Source organism: Macaca fascicularis, chromosome 1, assembly GCF_037993035.2.
Source record: "Macaca fascicularis isolate 582-1 chromosome 1, T2T-MFA8v1.1".
In the NCBI taxonomy this organism is placed as follows: domain Eukaryota; kingdom Metazoa; phylum Chordata; class Mammalia; order Primates; family Cercopithecidae; genus Macaca; species Macaca fascicularis.
In genome coordinates this window covers 35,852,617-35,873,526 of record NC_088375.1, presented here as the reverse complement: position 1 = coordinate 35,873,526, position 20,910 = coordinate 35,852,617, and the positions used below count along the sequence as shown (strand labels likewise).

The window sequence follows — 20,910 nt, the reverse complement described above, 5'->3', positions numbered from 1 at the left end:
CTCTTACCTGGGGTCTGCATCCTGTGAAGTTTCTGGGTGAGCTAACATGATCTTTCCGGCACGCCAGTCAGAAACGCAAAACACTTTGTATACTGTACTCGCTCTCCTGTGCTCGCTCTCCTGCTCTCTCCCTTTTCGCTCTCACTTCGTGCCTCAGACAGTTTGGAATGCAGAAAAGCCAGAGCCAATGCCAGTTAAACTCAATCCTCGCCCCAACCCCACCCCCAATCCTGTTCTTTTGCTAGAGAGCACTAAACAATAGCCACCCTTCCTTACTCATTCACTGGGCTTTCTTTCGCAGCACTGGGTACAGTCAGTCTACTTCAGGAGAAGCAATGTGATTTACCAAGCTAAGTAATCATTTTTTCTATCACAAAGGATGGGAGGGTGGATGTGTGCATCTGTGCACTTTAAGAAGTGATTTTTTCATAAGCAGTCTAAAATAAAACTAAGTTCAGAGATTCTTATTTTGAATGTTTTATTATGTTAAATTTAAATATAAACTCTTCAGAGTATAAAAACCAGGTAAATCTTACAGTTGACGCAGAGATAGAAGTCTGTTAACACATACACATTACTATCTTAAACTACCTTATTATACCGATCACTTTAATTCCCTATATTACCATAAGGGAAATATCTAAAATTTAGAAAAGGAACAAAGTTTTATTTCCCTAAAGCCCTTCATTCAGGTCTTAAGCTATAACTTCATTTTTTAAAAGATACTTTTAAAAAATGTAATACTTTATTCATACAGAAATGCCCTGTATTATATGGACGCTATAGTATATAGTCTGTAGCTGTGTTGAGGACAGTGTTGACTACTAAAGGCAAAGTTTTAAAATGAAAAGTTCATCTACTGTTAGGCAAGTCCCATTAAGTTAGGAAGTTACTGGATCCCTAGAAGTTGATGCTTGCTTTTCCTCCTCAAAAATTTTTTAAGTTATTGACAGATAAAAATCAGCTCTGCTATAATCAACAGATTTACTGTTGAGATTAAAACTGAGAATTTCATTTTTGAAATAAAGAATAATCAAACTGAGTGGCTCTGCAAAATTAATTCCCTACTAGATGCAATGGAATTATAGATAGTATTACTATTCTCAATCATCATTTTAGTTTGTTTTAAAATCAGTCATATTTCTAGGGTTTTTGTTTTTCTATATTCCCCCAATAAAAAGGCAAGTCAACTATTATTAATATGATGACCTAACATATTATACAGGTGCTCAGTTGCTGAATTTAGCATATCAGAACTCATCAATGAAAAAATTCACAGTTTGAATCACAGTGGACTACACCTGCCACCTTAAAGCACTGGAACAGAAGAGACATGAAAACAACACAGTATTAATGTATCATCTACCTTTTAGCAAACAGCTGATGGAAACACATACACTGTATCTATCATCTATCTACCCGTTTATATTTATGTATATATGTACTATGTATCTTACACATTAGCTACGTATTATACACATTAAGATGAGGAGCACATAGTCATCTAGTATAAAAATAGCTAAATCATTGTGATAAGTTCTGAGAAGGACAAGAACAAGGTGCTATGTTTGTGTATAATATGAATACCATGGTTTCATAAGTTGGTAACTAAGTATTGAAACTCACTGATGATGTTATTTATGTTTGAATTATAAGGTCATGGAATTCCAGAACCGGAAGACATCTTTAAAATCATCTGGTCCAACCACTCATTCACTGCTTGAATTTTTCTTATTATTCACTTGATCATTGCTAATATTTGACTATTTTTTGACTTACAAACACAGCATTTTATATAGTTCAACCTAACACAAACATTTATTGAGTGTAGTGCTGGGCTAGGACCACATAAGATGGATTAGTCAAGACAACCCTACCCAACTCTTTATACAGGGGAGAAATGTGAAACCAAATAATTATAACATAGTGATTATCTGTAGAAATAAAATGGCTAAAGTGGCCTCACCTATCCAAAATGAACAGGCTTGGTGCTGAGTTGAGTGGTCAAATTGTGTGATCTAATGCACCAATTCAAAACTCCATCAAACTCTGTGAGGCTATTCCTAACCAATGAGGGATTCACTGCATAGGCATGAATTTCAGCCACTTTCTAGCTTGAGCTCACGGCTAAATAGTGAAGCATTTACTTGTGCTTCTCCAGCTTCTTGGAGAACTTACTCATGCTGCAGGAGAAGATTAAAATTTTACCAGTCACTTCAGTCTCTATCCCAAAAGCTGCGTTTCCCTGGCCATGGTACCACAGCACATGGCTATGGGTTCATAGACATTGAAGGTTAAGTAGAAATTACTCTGAGAAGCAACTTCTATTGACCACGATCCCACCTGTTAGAAACAGGTCCTAACTGGGTAAATGATGAAAGGGCTATCTTTCCTTGGTGTTTAATTCTATTGGCTTCAGTTAGTTACTTGCGACTGCACAAAATGGAGATGAATTCCTTAACGTTCTTATTTCAGCACATAACATACACAGTGCTAGGCTCTGGCATAAGAAAATAGATATGATATGGCCCCTGTCCTCAAGTTATGCTACAGTCCTCCTAAGTCTAAATACTTTAAAAAGGTTTGATGAGTGAAATATATTCATCCATCCATCTATCATTTATGAAATACTGACTAATGTCAGGCATTTTCCTAAACTCTGGGGATAAGTGGGAAATAAGACAAAGTCCCTGCTATCACCCCACCTTTACCATGTATATATTTATTGGAACAATATACTGGATTTTCAAAGGGACATTCCACTTATATGCTTTTTTCATTTGTTTCAGCAACTGGAGAGAACTGTATCACTCAGAATCTGAGTGGTGGCAGAGACTATAATTGCCTTGTTCGCTGCTATATCTGCAACGCTAAATACACTGTCTGCCACATAGTAAGTGCTTACTAAGTATCTGTTGAATAAATAAATGGTTTGAAAACAGGGATAAGTAAACTCCTGGAGGCTACATCTATGATAGTTTCAAAATTCAATATCAACAAATATTGTGTTTCTAAAAGGCTGTGAGTTTTTTTTCCTAGTTATGAATCAACCAAATAGTATACTTGCTGAATTTTGAAGAACGTAGATAATGTATTTTCCCTCCATCCCATATAAAAGTAATATTATGGGATTCTGACTTTGGTACAGGTATACAATTCCATATGCTAGCCATTAAGGAGTTCTGAAACCAGGCTGGGCGCGGTGGCTCACGCCTGCAATCCCAGCACTTTGGGAGGCCGAGGTGGGTGATTGCTTGAGGTTAGGAGTTCGAGACCAGCCTGACCAACATGGTAAAACCCCAACTCTACTAAAAATACAATAATTAGCCAGGCATGGTGGCACATGCCTGTAATCCCACCTACTCAGGAGGCTGAGGCAAGAGAATCGCTTGAACCCAGGAGGCAGATGTTGCAGTGAGCCGAGATCATGCCACTGCAATCCAGCCTGGGTAACAGCAAGACTCTGTCTCAAAAAACAAACAAACAAATAATAAAAAAGAAATTCTGAAACCATAAATATATGATCTTTTTGAAAATCAATAGGCACAAAAATAATAAGATAGCTGTATATAATTAAAAATTACAGCTGGGCACAATGGGTCACACCTGTAATCCCAGCACTTTGGGAGGCCCAGGCGGGTGGCTCGCCTGAGGTGATGAGTTCAAGACCAGCCTGGCCAACATGGTGAAACCCCGTCTCGACTAAAAATACAAAAATTAGCCAGGCGTGGTGGCAGGCGCCTATAATCCCAGCTACTCAGGAGGTTGAGGCAGGAGAATTGCTTGAACCTGCGAGAAGGAGGTTGCAGTGAGCCGAGATTGTGCCACTGCACTCCAGCCTGGGTGATAAGAGCAAAACTCTGTCTCAAAAAAAAAAAAAAAAAAAAAATTACTTGCATATCAATTTTATTGCTTATCAAATAAATTAATGAACAACAAGCCACCCTGTTGACCCCCATATTCTCCTCCTCCAAGCAGAAAACATCTCAAAGCAAACCAACTGAGGTTATTTCAGGCTGTAAGTGCGCTGGCTCTTGTGCTTACATGTGCTTTCTCTTTTGAACAGCAGATGATCATAAACTCAGCTTCTTTTAACCATAAACACAGTGTCTTTTCATGTTTACCCATAAAAAAGATTGGCATTCTGATATGTGGGTCTTCCCACTACATTCTTTTGAGAGTTCATATTTAAAAAGAAAACCATTGTTTATAATTTGAATGACAAACACCAAAGTCACCCACTTATTCAGAAATGCCATTAAAACTTTATTTAATTTCATTTTTATATGATGGGATGCCAGCACAATATACAGACACACATACATACATACCTCTGCTCTCTGATAAAGAGGCATTATAAAGATCAGAAGACTTGTTAATTCATGTGGTTAGCAAAGTACTTACAAGTGTTTAGAAAGGGCCATGTCAAACAAGTAACAATTATGATAGTCACAAAATATTTTTAAAACTTCTGGCTAAGCATTAGAGCTTTACTTTGCTCTTCCCACTAAGATGACTTAGTAGACTGCATTTTTTTTTTTTTTTTCTGGAATGGCAATTGGCTAGGAGGAAGTATTATAGGGAGTAGGCAAAATTAAATATCAGTCCCCTGGTATTGAGTTGAGAAACTAAGGCTTTCATGTGAATAAGACCACAGTTCAAAAATAAATAAATAAATAAATAAATAATACTACTAATAATAAGCAAAATCTAAATGGGAAAACACAAGGAAATCTTTTCCTACTTTTATTTCATCATACGAGTAAGATTATACTAAAAGAACAAAACCAACACTTCTATTTCTACAAAAAAATTCCTAAATAAACAATGAAAAGCAACTAAAAATATTTTGGGATAGTGTTGGATATTACTGGATACTATCTTTGAATGTGCTCAGAGAGCCAAGGACATGCCTGTGATATTGGATCTCATTTAAAAAGGGAGTTTAAACAAATTTATTTTCTTCAGTGGCTTTAAAAATATATATATATTTATATATAATACATATATTTTTATATATATACATACATAATTATACATATACATACACATAATTATCTGTTAGGCTTATGGATTTCCTATTAAGCTAATGTGCTGTCACAACAAAAGCACTAGTCCATTTTTCTCATATAATGCAGATAACATTCAGTTTCAGTAAAAATAACGGTCATTAGGCATTTGGTTTCGCCTTCGTTTTAAAGAATATTTGCAACTATGGGCTACTGTTTTTATAAAATCTATTTAGAAAAAGCATAGACCTTATAGTACAATCAGTCCTTGGCTTACCACTGATACAAAGACATATATATGTACTATATAATTCAAAATACTACTGCAGGCAGTTAACTTCATCCAATTTCCATTATTTTCTTACAACTAACTGAAGCACACCAATATCCAGCAGGAGTCTAAAGACTGTCATCAAGCCTTAAAAAAAAAAAAAAAAAAAGAAAAGAAAAAGGAAAATTCTAACAGCAATTTCCTAGGGAAACAGAGTTCTAAAACATAAAACCTAAGAAGTAAATTATACTGTTTTTCCCATTTTACAGATGAGGAAATGGAGACACAAGTTAAGTGAGTAACTTGCCCAAGGTTACAAAGTGGTAGAGCCAGAATTCATGCTTTAGCTGGCTCTTGGAGTGCTTTCCCTTCACCACTATGGTACACTAAACTACTCCAAATTTATCTTTAATTGGCATTTTGGGTTCTTTTTTTCCTCTTCATAGCTTTCCATACTTTCCAAATTTTCTATAATATTATTAATTTTATAAAGGAGCTTACATATTGTTCCAAATTAGGTTTATCAGAAGCTATTGCTCTTTTCCTCAGTGTGTATTCATCTAGATGTAGCAACATATATATTTATTGGAATAATGTATTGAATTTTCAAAAGGACATTCCACTTATGTGCTTTTTCATTTGTTTCAGCAACTGGAGAGGGCTGTATCACTCAGAATCTGAGAGGCAGCTCCTGACTTGAAAATGATCATTCTATGTAGTGTGTGAGCAGTTTCCAAACCTCTGTGTCCTAGAATATGGAAGGGCCAGGGAGAGGAAGATCTGTGTGTGTGTGTGTGTGTGTGTGTGTGTGTGTGTGTGTGTGTGTGTGTGTGTGTGTGTGTGTTTTAAGGGAGAAGGGAATAGATTGAGTAAGGAAAGGAGAGGAACATATTCTCAGTATCAGTAGTCTGGCACCAAATTTTGTGTTGTTTGGAAGAAATCAAATTCAAGAGAAAATTAGGGGCCCCTTTCCTCAGTTCAGTGGCTATTTTCCTCCTCCATTTAAAACATACTTAATATTAAATAGGCCAATGAATTTAATCAGACACTATCTTTTATATAAAGAAAGAAAGAGAAGAAAAACCAGTATTACAAATATATAGTCTTTGGTTTGTAGATATGCTATATTGTTTTTCTGTAGAATATTATCCTTTAGCCAAACCTTTGACAATTACGGTCCTGATTATTTTTTAAAAGAAAATAAATTCCCCAAAGGAAAATTTAAGTTCTTAAGGGAAAAAAAAAAAATTAACCTGTGGTATTTCTACTTATTACTTCTGATCCATTAGGGTAGTGATAGTGACAAAAATAAGACTCTTTTATTCAATTATTTTTCAGGCTCCAAAAGGACAATCTTGTTCTATTTTATGATTCTGGTTATATTACATTTTTATTCCAAATATTATATTTTAAAATATATTGCCCTTTTTTTCTTTTTTAAAGACAGAGTCTCGCTCTGTCGCCACATTGTAGTGCAGTGGTGCGATCTCAGCTCACTGCAACCTCTGCCTCCCGGGTTCAAGTGATTCTCTTGCCTCAGCCTCCCTAGTAGCTGGGACTACAGGTGTGCAGCACCACACTCAGCTAATTCTTGTATTTTTAGTAGAGTGGGGGTTTCACCATGTTGGCCAGGATGGTCTCGATTTCTTGACCTCGTGGGTCCGTCCCCCTTGACTTCCCAAAGTGCTGGGATTACAGGCATGAGCCACCGCACCCGGCCTGCCTCCTATTTTTTTAGAAGGATTATTTTTTAAAGTTCCTATACAATGACATGCATTTTTTTTTTATCTTTTAAAAGTTGCGTCTGGGTGCAGTGGCTCACGCCTGTAATCCCAGCACTCTGGGAGGCTGAGGCAGGCAGATCACCGAAGGTCAGGAGTTTGAGACCAGCCTGGCTAACATGGTGAAACCCTGACTCTTATCTATTAAAAATACAAAAATCAGCCAGGCATGGTGGTGCATGCCTGTAATTCCAGCTACTTGGGAGGCTGAGGCAGGAGAATGGCTTGAACTCGGAAGCAGAGGTTGCAGTGACCCAAGATAATGCCATTGCACTCCGGCCTGGGTGACAAGAGCAAAACTCTGTTTAAAAAAAAAAAAAAAAAAAAGTTGCAATAAATGAATGATCTTTTACCAAGTATAAGACATTGTGGACATGAGAAACAAACCAATAAATAATCATTTTTAGTTTTTGAAAATATCATTAAATAAGAAAAATAACTTTCAAGAGGTTAAAAATTCCCTCTAAATTTCTGCACATGCAGTAAAAAATTATTACTATTATTAAAAAAATTCAACACGATAAGAAATGAATTAGCTATTATACCCAGAAAAGGCAAAAACAATGTTATAAAAAGCATGGAATTATGCAAGGCCTATAATCAATTCATGATCAATTCCAAAACAATGATCCCACAAAGAAAACATGATGTAGTTCAAAAACACAACTACTACATTCAAAGACTGATTTACTGTTGCTTTAAAAACAAGCCAAATTTTTCTGCCTACCACAATGGTTAACATATTTTCTCTTGGCAATAAAACATGATATCTAAATTTATTACTGCTGAAAATACAGACAAAATAAATTACTACTAATGAAAAACTGAAAAATCCTCTAAGAGAAGTTTGTTTCAGTGAGTAGAGAAGTAATTCTAAGAAAAGATAATTTGTTTTTTAATATAGTCAAGAATTATGATTATTTACTATTATGATTATATACTATTTTGTAACCTATCTTCAACAATAGTTACTATCAACAGGTAAATGTGCCCCACGGGTAAAGTAAACTCAGCATATCACTTGGGTTTTTGAATTCATTTAAAACTAAATAATGTATCTAACATGCTGGTCTTAATCCATTTATGCCACAGGCTGCAATTTTTTTTTTTTTTTGCAAAAAAATGAGATTTTGGTAATGACCTTGAACAATAGGATATAAATAACTCCCACAAGTTTAGTGTTCCAATAATGGAACACTAGGCATAAATGAGTTAAAACGTCATATTGACAAAAAACAAAAATAGGTGAAAAATAGTTTCATCTCAGTAAAGTCTAATATTTGAGTGATATTTTATGGATGACAAAATTCAGAGAATAAAAGAGATATTAATAAATCTGATAAGGAAATATTCATTAGTGACTAAAGGCAGATTCAAACAGCCACTATTAATTTCTCAAGGCCACACATGAGAAATTAGACAGGGATACCTTTGTATAAGAATTGGAGACAACTTTTTCTCCCTTATACAAGGAAATAAAGAGTGGTTTCCATGTGACTGGCAAAGTGTCAGGCCACAACATTGATTTTGAGAATATAGGTTTTTTGTTTTGTTTTGTTTTTCTTTATTGCTGAGGCTAGAGTGCAGTGGCGCAATCTCGGCTCACCACAACTTCTGCCTCCTGGGTTCAAGTGATTCTCCTGCCTCAGCCTCCTGAGTAGCTGGGATTACAGGTGCCCACCACCGCCCCTGGCTAATTTGTGTGTGTGTGTTTAGTAGAGACGAGGTTTCACCACGTTGGCCAGGCTGGTCTTGAACTCCTGACCTCAGGTGATCTGCCCGCCTTGGCCTCCCAAAGTGCTGGGATTATAGGCATGAGCTACCGTGTCTGGCTGAGAATATAGGTTTTTCTGTAGAGAAAATCTAGGCTTGAATTAGAAAAATTCTATTATTATTGGGCTATGCTTTATCATATACCATCATTTATTGCACAATTAAAATCATAATCCAGAAAACATTTAAAATTTACTAAAATTTTTATGATGCGTGTTTTAAATTTTACATATCTATATATGTAAACATGAAATTAATGAGAATATAATCAATTGAATAATGTTGAAAGTATATTGTACACTCTTATTTGACATTTAACTGAACTCAATATTTATTGAATGCTATTAAATGCCAAAAATGTTCTTTGTATAGAAATTCTTTAAATGATGCATGAAGTGGCCAGGCATGGTGGCTCACACCTGTAATCCCAGCATTTTGGGAGGCCAAGGTGGGCAGATGATAAGGTCAGGAGTTTGAGACCAGCCTGGCCAACATAGTGAAACTCTGTCTCTACTAAAAACACACAAAAAAATTAGCCAGGCATGGTGGCAGGCGCCTGTAATCCTAGCTATTTGGGAGGCTGAGGTAGGAGAATAGCTTGAACCGGGGAGGCAGAGGTTGTAGTCAGCCGAGATCGGCCACTGTACTCCAGCCTGGATGACAGTGCGAGACTCCGTCTCAAAAAAAAAAAAAAAAAAAAAAAAAAAAAAAAAAAAAAGATGCATGAAGTTACGTCTCTAATACACATGATTTCACTCATCACAGTTTGTCCTATGATTGCTAATAGCAACAAAAACCCTGTATAGTCTCTTTTTATATTTTTAAATAGATTACTACACATTTTTCCTCCACTAAATAACAGCAAAATAGACGACAAACAAATTGATTTTTATAAGGGCATAGGGATTCAACCACTGACAATATCAAGGACATGGGAGTATAGAACTCTGACTCTTAGTCACGTGTGGTGCTGCGCACCTGTGCTCCCAGCTACTCAGGAGGCTGAGGCAGGTGGATTGCTTGAGCCTAGGAGGTTGAGGCTGCAGTTTGCAGCACTGTACCTTGGCCTGGGTGACAAAGCAAAACCCTGTCTCAAAAAATAAAAATAAAAAATAAAACAGAACTCTGCCTCTTTTGCTCACCACTTGTAAGGTACTACGTTGGCAGATAGAAGAGCACAGTGGTTAAGAGGACTGACTTTAGAGCCAAATTCCTAGGTTCAAATACCAGCTATGTCATTTACTACTTATGATGTCTTGGACAAGCACTGTCTCAGTTTCACTAAGTGCTAGCAAACAAACAAACAAAGACGTATAATAACAGTATCCACCTTATAGGGTTATGTGAATAAATATTTGCAAAGTGCTTAGAACAGTACTTGGCACAAACCACTACATAAATATTTGTTAAGTAAAATAAAATAAAAACAGTATTCTGGGGGAGAGCCACTGTTATTAAATGCCAAACATAGTCATTGTATAGAAATTCTATAAATGAAGACGACAGGCAAAAAAAAGGAAAATGAGAACAATTTTTATCATCTGCCCCTCATCTGACACAGTATTTTTTCCCTCAAAAACCTTACCTCTTTATAGACTGCTTCATTCACTAGGACCCACAAGCTATTATTGATCAGATTCTCCGAAATCTTTTTCTTTTCCTTCCATTTACAGAAATGTTTAATTCTTTTACCAGGGAACACTTCTAATCTGCTATTTCATGGCCCCGACTACAGCCCACTGCAACTACAATTATGTGAAAAAGTTTATAACTTGGTCAAAAAGAACTCCACTTTACCAAGAGTACCGTTCACTGTTTAGTCTTTTGTTCCATCCACAGAGAATATGTATTAGAAATAAGACACTACATACACTATGTTGTAATCACAGACACCTTGGTAAAAAAAATGCAGACATCATAAATCACCCAAGGAGAGATGTAAATAGAATACTTTTGTGAAATAATTTCTCAGGTATGCAGGACAGTAGCTTGCAGAATCTTAGATATATATTACAAGCAGAACCATTAGGACAAAATAATACATTACTTATGTTACTCATATTGTGATCTACCATTAGCCCAATCTTCCAAATTTATCCAATCAAACAATTTTGAGAAAAGATTTGTGCAGGGCTTACTAGTCATCTGGTAACACTGCTGTAACACAGGGGAACTATAATAAACTAGTACCTTAACTTGAGCATTCAATAATATTTATCCTTCCCCCTACCCCCACTAATGGCTCTGATTAAAACAACTTAGTCAACAATGTAATTAACCAAAATTTACTGAATGTATATTTATTACTAACTTATAATACTAATATATACCAGAGCCTTCCATCCTTTTACCCCAGTTTGGACTGGATGCTCACTCAGTCAGCTACATAGCTGCCATCCAGAGACTTCCTTTTACCAAGCTTCTGGGGATAACCCTTGTCTTTCTCTTGTCCCTTTTTTTAAGAGACAGGATCTCGCTCTGTCACCTAAGCTGGAGCACAGTGGTGTGATCATAGTTCACTGCAACCTCGAATTCCTAGGCTTAAGTGATCCTCCTGAGTAGCTGGAACTTCAGTCTGGTCCTTTAGTATAAGAAGTATAAGATTTACTTATAAGATTTACTTACACTTATACTTTAGTATTTACTTATATTTAGTATTTAGTATTTACTTATAAGATTTACTTATACTTATACTTTAGTATAAGAAGTATAAGATTTACCCCTTCTTATCCTTGACAGATACATTAGCTTGGAATATAATAACAGTTTAGGCATCATGTTCACTTGGAATTTTAAGGGCAGTGCTCCAACGTCTCAGCCTCTAATATTACTATCAAGAAGTCAGATGCTGCTCTTATTCAAATCCTTTATAGGGTATTTTTTGTTTCTGCTTTAAATCCCTGAAAACTTTTAGAAGGGTCTCTCCCATTGTGGATGTTCTGAAATTTCCTGAAGATGTGCCTTCAAGGGGGTCTGTATTTATTCACAATGTTGAGCACTTCACAGGCCTATTAAACTGGAATTTCATAGGCCTATTAAACTGGAAATTCAAGGAACTCAAATGTCAGTTCTGGGACATTTTCTTTCAGATCTTCATCAAATGTTCCTTAATCAGTGAGGCCTTCTCTGATGATCTCATATAAAAATAGCATTCCTTTGCTCCCTTCTCCACCCACAGCACTCCCTACATCTTTTACCTTACCTTTTTTCTCCATTGCATTTGTCACCATGTGGTATATTGTAAAGGTGTTTGCTTTGCCAGTCCAGTCCCACCAGAATGTAAGTTCCCTGAAGGCAGAGGCTTTTATCTGTACTGTTGGCTATTTTTGAATGCTTTGTTCAACAGGCCAGAACAGTGTGTGGCACATAATAGGAATTAAAAAATATATATTTGAGGAATGAAAGGCTGTACTCCCTAGGTTAGGCAATTTGCTAAGTCAATCACTCTGCGGGGCTCTGAATCAGGGAACAAATATAGCTGGGGAGAGGAAGAAAAGAGAGACAAGGTCTCACAGCTGCCTTTTAGTATTTATAAATCACTCATAACCAGAAATACCCTATTGGTAATTGTGATTTGTATAAAGTAGTAGGGAAATACCATGATGAGGTGGATTTAAAGTCATACAGACCTGGGTTTGAATTCTGGTTCTACCACTTATTTGGCATCAGTACTCTTCTCTATAAAATAAGGGTACTAATAATACTTGTTTCATAGGATGACTGCCAGGAATAAATGAGATAAAATATATCCAGAACTTAGCATTGTCACTGTTTTGTCATCATTATGTTTACCTAGTTATATCACTTATTGTTTCTTCACATTTATAACTATTCTTTATTTTTATTCTAAAAACATAGATGAATTTGAGATGGCAATCGGTGATACTAAGTAATAAGAATTACAGAATAAGTAAGATCTAATATATGATAGCACAACAAAGTAACTACAGTCAGCAACAATTTGTTGTACATTTTAGAATAACAATTGGAATGTTCATAACACAAATAAATGATTAATACTTGAGGTGACAGATACCACTTACCCTGATGTGATTATTACACATTATATGCCTGTATCAAAATATCTCACGTACCCCATAAATATATACACCTACTATGTACCCATACAAATTAAAAATTAAAAAAAAGTAAAAAGAAATAGGAGTAAGAGACTCAATTAAAAGTAGCAGATTCATGGTACTGTATACTGGAAACGAGATAGGAGATGAGATAGTCTGTATAGCAGAAAAAATAACCAGATGTATCATCTCCCTAGTGCTACCATAACAAATTACCACAAACAGAGCGACTTAAAAACCATGGAAATTTATGCTCTCATAATTTTCTGGAAGTCAGAAGTCCAAAACCAAGGTATAGGCAGAGCCACCCTTCCTTGGAAGTCTGCAGGGGAGAAGACTTGCTTGCCTCCTCCAGTTTCTGGTGGCTTCCGGCATTCCCTGGCTTGTTTCTGCCTTACTCCAATCATTGCCTCTGTCTTCACAAGGCCTTCTTCTCCATGTCTATGTCTTCCCCTCTTCTGTCTCTTATGAGGAAATTTGTCACTGGATTAGGACCCACCTAGATATCCAGGATGTTCTTACCTTGAGATTTTTAATTATATCTACAAAGACCTTTTCTCTAAATAAGGTCACTCTCGGGACTGGCCATTTCTATACTGTTTTTCTAGGTACAAGAACCCACAAGGTTGTCTTTCTGCCAATTATGCTTTCTGATTCAACAATGAACTGTGGCTGGACACAGTGGCTCATGTCTGTAATCCCAGAACTTTGGAAGGCTGATGCAGGTGGATTGCTTGAGCCCAGGAATTTGAGACTAGCCTGGGCAACGTGAAGAAATACTGTCTCTATAAAAAAAATACAAAAAAATTAGCTAGGTGTGGTGGTGTGCGCCTGTAGTCCCAGCTACTCAGGAGGCTGAAGTGGGAGGATTGCTTGAACTCAAGAGGTCGAGGCTGCAGTGAGACAAGCTCATGCCACTGCACTCCAGCCAGGGTGACAGAGTAAGACCCTTTCTCGAAATATAAATAAATAAAATAAAAATAAAATAAACTGTGTTTTATTAATTATATTCTCCCTGGTAAATTAATAATTTTCTGATATCTAAGATTCTAATTTAAAAATAGTTTATAGCCTGAAGAATGTTACTTATAATCTAAATGAATACTAGGAAATACTATAGTTTTAAAAAGCTACTTAAGAGGACCTCCATGGGAGCAACTAAATTTGGATATATACACATACTGACATTTTTTAAAGAGTTTGATAATTTTAATTTCATTCAAAATAGAAAAGAAATGCTAAGTTAGAATGAGATTGTTCTATTGACCTGGACAGTATTACTACATGAAACTTGTCCTTTATTAAGAGCCTTTCAATATTTATATTGTAGCATGGTTTAAACCATAGGGATAATGCTATTTTTGGTTGTCTCCAGAAAGAACGAATCATCACTTAAAACGTGATAAAAAGTCTATAAGACAAGATAACATAGGTAAAATGGGAGAAAAAGGGGGTTATAGAAAGGAAAACAAAATTGGTCGGGAGTGGTGGCTCACCACTGTAATCCTAGCACTTTGGGAGGCTGAGGCGGGTAGATCACCTGAGGTTGGGAGTTCGAGACCAGCCTGACCAACATGGAGAAACCCCATCTCTACTAAAAATAAAAAATTAGCCGGGCATGGTAGCACATGCCTGTAATCCCAGCTACTTGGGAGGCTGAAGCAGGAGAATTGCCTGAACCTGGGAGGCGGAGGTTGTAGTGAGATTGTACCATTGCACTCCAGCCTGGGCAACAAGAGCGAAACTCCACCTCAAAAATAAATAAAATGAAATAAAAAATTAATTAGATATTCTTTTCTGAGACATAAACTTTTAGTACAATAACCAATTCTGAAACAGCAGAGCATTATTACAAATAAAATGGAAATAGCATACCATAAATTTTGAAAGACAAATACATACTAAAAGGTGACTTCTTAGAGTCTAATAACATTTCTTTTGAAAATCCACTTATTATTCTCACTTATTAGCAGTAATTATGAGGGAGGTAGATTTCTGTTAATGAAATTTTGAACCTATTCTCATATTCCCTGATGAGAACCGATACCATATACCTTTGATCTATGATGAATTCTTTCTAACGTGGAAAACATATAAGCCAGCCTTTTACGTGGGTACATGAGATTCTGCAAAATTAATTTTTCTTGGAAAAGTTTAAAAAATTCTTATTTATTAATTCGTTTCTTTATTTTTAGAGGCAGGGTCTTGGTGTCACTCTGTCACCAGGCTGGAGTGCAGCAGCATAATCATAGCTAGTGTAGACTATTTAATCATAGCTATATGTAGAATCAAACTCCTTGGCTCAAGTGATCCTCCCACCTCTGCCTCCCAAGTAGCTGGGTCTACAGGCACACACTAACATGCTTGGCTAATTTTTTCATTTTTTGTAGAGATGGGGTCTCATTATGTTTCCTAGGCTGGTCTCAAACACCTGACCTCAAGCAATCTTTCTGTTAAAGTGGTAGGATTACAGAGCCATGGTACCCAGCTAATTCTAACTTATTAACTTGAGTAACACATTTAGTTATAAAAGCTCATTTTTTACTGTAACTAACTGTATCACTGATGTCAAACCTTATTAGAAGAGGCCTAGTTTTCTCTTTTCTCCTATTCCACATACAGTTTCTTTCAGGGAGCCTATCTACCACTGTGAAACTTTCTAGCCTTTAGTGGCTACTCCAAGGCTATTTCTATCCAACTGTTATATGTACTGCTAATGATATTCTGCTTTTAAATGTATTTTTTTCTCTTCTTATTTTAAGTCACACCCAATGTATTATCTCATTAGCTCTATCCCTAGCTCATCTGGTTCCTAATACATATATCTGAATGAATACTTCTCTACAATTCCTACCTTTAAAAATTAATTACAAAAGATTTGTTTAAATACGTTTTTGACTCTTTGGTGGCACTACTCTGATTAAAGTGGGAGGGAAAAAACCTAAAGGCCTTTAAGGGGAAAAAATGAACTGATAATTATCTTTCCTCTATTACTGGTTCTCTTTCTAATTCAGTCGCGTTTACTTCCTTCTCATCCTGTGAATTCATGTTCTAGTCACTGTTTTCTACCTTGAATTTTTCCTATGTTATTCTCTACTCTTCAGAGTTAGAAAGAACATGTCAAACACAGACAAAATAGGAAGTTTGTAAGGAGAATGTTTTTAAAAAATGAAAAGAATGGAGGCTTCCTGTTGTGCTATATTAAATATCAATTAAAATGAGGAAAAATGTTAACATGCAAATATCTGAAGACAACTGGAAAGAAAATGGCTTTAAATTTTACAGAAATAAAAGTAACCAGAACAATCCAATGAACACAACAGCTTCATGAGAAACTAGGGAGCTTTCTTGATTAAGCATTTTTACTATAGAGATCAGTTGGCAGGTGGGTGCCAAGGGGGTCATAACAAACCAAAAACTTCATCCCTCGAGACAGTTACAGTCTGTTTTGCATATAAAATTAAACTAGATTTTCCACCAATCTGATTTATAAATCCTTCTGCTTGAAATGTAAACTTAAAAGGCTTTGGTAAACAGCACAGCCAATCTTGGGCTACCTAAAAAGAGAGCATATGCACATGTACAATTAAACAATATTTAGCTAATTTTTCTCAACTTATCTAAATTACTTATTTTTCCTTTCAGAAAAGGTTCCGGGCAGTCAAGGGTCTAGGTCAAGTCTCCAAACATATTTCAAGATGCATTATAAACAAGCCCACTCCCATCTTTCTACTTTGATTACATAACAGACTGGTGAATTATGACTATACTTTAGAAGAAAGTAAGTGCAAGTGAAAATGGAAAAAACAAATGAGCAATGTGACAAGATATAGGGATAGAATGCTTTAAGAGATGCCACACCTCAAATTTCTTTTTTTCTTTTCTTTTCTTTTCCTTTTTTTTTCTTTTTCTTTTTTTTTTCTAGAGATCGGGTCTTGCTCTGTCACCCAGGCTGGAGTGCAGTGGTGCAATCTGCAGCCTCGAACTCCTGGACCAAATCAATCCTCCCACCTTAGCCTCCCAAGTAGTTGGGATTACAGGAGTGAGCTACTATGCCCAGTTTCAAATTTTTGTAGTAGGTTAAACCTGTCCAAGCAAGATGAGAAACATAACACCTAATCTATTATCTCACTGGTTCCATGATTTTATGAATCAGAGTGAACTGAAGTTTGTCTCAAATCAAAGTTTATGTTACTGTTCCTGCATTGTTCTTTTGAATCATAATAAAAATCTCCTCCGACAAGGAAACTGAGGTTCAGGATTAATGATGATAAGATACGGAATTTGAATTCAGGTTAAGACAACTTCAAAGCTGGTGCCATTTTCCACTACCCAGCACTGTCACTGGTAAAGGTATCCTTCCAGACAGAATGTGTTCTAGTTACAGGTATGCATTTTCTTTCCTGAAACAGTAAACCCTCTATCTGTGAAATAACTGCTAAACCTTCTTGTGTGGTTTTTGTATACTAATTGATCTCTTAACAACCTAATACATGTTTTTGCTATAAATAACCTAATATTCATTTTGTGAAATGCAGCAAAAAGGATAAAATGGTCATTTCCTTTCATTAAGATAATTTATTTTCTCTTACCATTCTCTATAAGAAAATAATTAATAAAAGTGATTTACTATTAATAAAATCTTAAAAATAAACACAAATATCTTGCTCACTAACATAACTATGGTTACGATATTAACCAACAGCAAGGAGTTCAGATCTGACATTCACAACCATGTACACTTGATACTGTGACTTGTTAACTTGGACAATGGCATTTACCAAATTTGTATTTATCAAAACCAATAGTTATGACTATATTGCTTATAGCCCTGTGGCTGTGCAATGATATTTAGTAATTCTCTGATTTCATTACTAAACAATTTTCTCTAAAGTGGGTATGGTTTTCCCTTCAGGATAAAAAAGAATTACCCACATCTAAGATTATTTTTCACTTTGACATGCTCCACCTGAAAGTCAAGAAAGTTTCTCTAATATGTCTAGTATCAGTCATTTGCTCAATAACCAGTCATTCACTCAGCCTGCAATTATGTACAAAACAACCTGCTATGGTGATACCAAGGTGAGTAAGATACAATCTTGCCATCTAAGAGGTTCCAATCTAGTAAAGATGATACATACCAATAACTTACTGAAAATATAAGAACATACATCCAAACATCAGAAGTACAAAAAATACTGTTTATCACAGATAAAAATGCTAGTGAATTCCGATCAGTGAATGAAGAAAAAGATTGCCAAGAGGTGATATCTAATTGGGCCCTTAGGATAAATGGGATTTCTACATATGGAAGGTAGAAATGAAGGTGGAAGAACAGAGTAAGACATTACAGGTTTATGCCCTATGTGAACAAAAGCCCACGTGTATTGAGAATGCCTAGTGAATCTGAAGCAGTCCTATGTGGCCAGAATCCATAATACGTACCTGTGGTGGGTAAAAAAAAAAAAAAAAAAAAAAAAAGATGACCTTAAAGAGCTAAATCTTGGTCAGAATATATACGACCTTTAGTGTCACTGTAAATTTGAACCTCATCTTATAGATCAATGGAGACACAGTAAAAGTGTTTAAACAAGGAAAGTAGTATGATTCAATTAGTGCTCTAAGATAATGACAAATGAGCAGTAAAATGAGTTAATACAGAAGGATAAAAATAGAAACAGGAATAGGTAGATGAGTTGTTATTTAGGTAGAAATAAAAGAGTAATGTAAAGTTAGAATGACTAGAAGGATATTAACAGAACCATATTATTAACATATTAACAGAACCAGTCATCACATGAGAACAGGTTTTGGGGAGGGAAGGAACAAACAAAGGAAACTAATCAAAGATAATGGCTTCAGTTTTGAACATTCTAGTACAGCTGTTCAGATGACCAATTGGGAATTCAGATCTGGAACTGAGAAGAAAAGTAGAAGCCAAAAATAGAGATTTAAAAGGTATTGGCCCAGGGATGACATTTGGAAACATGAATATAGGTGAAGTCAACTACCGAGAAAGGACAAAGCAAAAGAAGGCGGCTAAGGATAAGACATTTAAACATCTGCATTTAAAAGGTGGGAAATACTTTAAAAAGTACAGTGAGGCAGGACATAAGCAATAGAGGAAAAAATGTCACACAAGTCAAGAAAGAGAAGCTTTAAGGGAAGTTGATCATTAAAACCACGAAGAGAGTTAGAAGATGACGAGGACTAAAGTTATGAAACTTGGCCAGATGCGGTGGCTTGTACCTGTATTCCCAGCACTCTGGGAGGCTGAGGTGGGAGTATCACTTCAGGTGAGGAGTTTGAGACCAGCCTGGGCAACACAGTAAGACCCCATCTCTACCAAAAAAAATTTTTTTTTGAGATAGAGTTTCACTCTTGTTGCCCAGACTGGAGTGCAATGGCACGATCTCGGCTCACCACAACCTCCGCCTTCTGGGTTCAAGCAATTCTCCTGCCTCAGCCTCTGAGTAGTTGGGATTACAGGTATGCACCACCACACCCGGTTAATTTTGTATTTTCAGTAGAGATGGGGTTTCACCATGTTGGTAAGGCTGGTCTCAAACTCCCGACCTCAGGTGATCTGCCTGCCTTGGCCTCCCATAGTGCTGGGATTACAGGTGTGAGCCACTGCTTTATTGATATTTTAAATTTTTTCTATTTTACACATTATCTATTGACTTTCCACTATGAAAGATGAGAATGTGAATCTTTCCTCCTCTATCACCATCCCAGTAGGTGCATACATATTCCTATTCTCTCACCCTCCCTATATAGTTAAATAGTAATTTTGGTAAGGGCAAACAATATTATGACTATATATGTTACTTAAACTCCAGCCACAGAGTAAATCCTATGTAGACTGTAGCATAGTGGTCAGGAGCATAGATCTTGAAGGCATACTTCCAGGGTTCAAATCCTATTTTTGCCACTTATTGGCTGTCTAGCTATTTAGGCAAGTTACTTCACCTCTCTATGCCTCAGTTTCCTTATCCATAAAATATTCATTGTAACATTATCTACCTCTTGGGTTTACAAGGATTAAAAAGTTCACATCTGTAAAGTGCCTAAAATGTTAAAAGGTGCTATAGAAGTATTCTCTTTGTCCTGAACTACTTTTTTGTTTCTCTTATAGTGTTCTCTTGTATTATTCATTTGCTCAGATATCTATGTGCTTATTGTTAATTCAACCACAAATGCGCTTCCTATTGTTTCCATTGATTGAGTTAATTTATCAATTTTGTGTTCTTGGAAAGTCTCACTACAGTTTTATCAGCTGCTCCAGTCTGAACTGGCTGTCTTCATTCTACATCTTGTACTGAGCTGTTAAACTTGGTTCTGTCTTTAGCATTCTACTAAAAGTTCCCTTTTTCTCTCCCCTGTGCTGAATCTCCTGTCCTCATTCTTAGTAAAACATATCTTTCATTAGCTTCAGGAAAAACGATGTGTAGGAGGCAACCTTTTTTAAGTCTTGCATGTCTGAAAATGTCTTTATGATATTCTCATACTTGACTAATGGTTTATAGCTAAATATACAATTCTGGACTGGAAAAAAATTTCCTTCAGAATTTTGAGGGCATTCCTCATCGTTCTCTAGCTTCCGATATTGCTTATTGTAAGTCCAAAGTCTTTCTGATCCTTTGTATGTACTCCGATTTCCCTTTCTTTGCAGGTTTGTAAGACTGTTTCTTTGTCATTAGAGACAATTTAAAATTTCATGAAATGTGCCTTGTCATGGGAACTCAGTAAGCCCTTTCAATCTGGAAACACATATCTTTCAGTGGTGGGAAATTTCCTGAAATTATTTCGCTACGGTTTTGCTCCCTTTCTTTGCCTTTTTCTGGAATTGTTGTTTCGATGTTCAGCTTCCTAGACTGGTACTCTCATTATTTTATTTATTTATTTTCTCTCTACTTTCTATTTTCTCAATTCCATTTTCCAACCCTTCTATTGAGTTTTATATTCTAATTTTTTAATAGACAAAAGCTCAACTT

The 20,910-nt window shown here is 36.0% G+C and overlaps 1 protein-coding gene across 11 annotated transcripts in view; it reads right to left on the bottom strand.

Annotated features, from left to right (window-relative positions):
* Window positions 1–20,910, bottom strand: part of RASAL2 (RAS protein activator like 2) — a 389,304-nt gene that overhangs the window by 156,591 nt on the left and 211,803 nt on the right. For 4 of the 11 annotated variants that reach the window (XM_005540087.5, XM_074022953.1, XM_074023024.1 and 1 more), the window contains exon 1: window positions 8–169. The exons of the other annotated variants lie outside the window; for them this stretch is intronic. In XM_005540087.5, coding sequence (XP_005540144.1) covers window positions 8–20 — 13 coding nt within the window. In that variant the 5' untranslated portion in view covers window positions 21–169. Of the gene's footprint in view, window positions 1–7; window positions 170–20,910 lie in introns of those variants that run through there. 11 annotated transcript variants of the gene reach the window in all.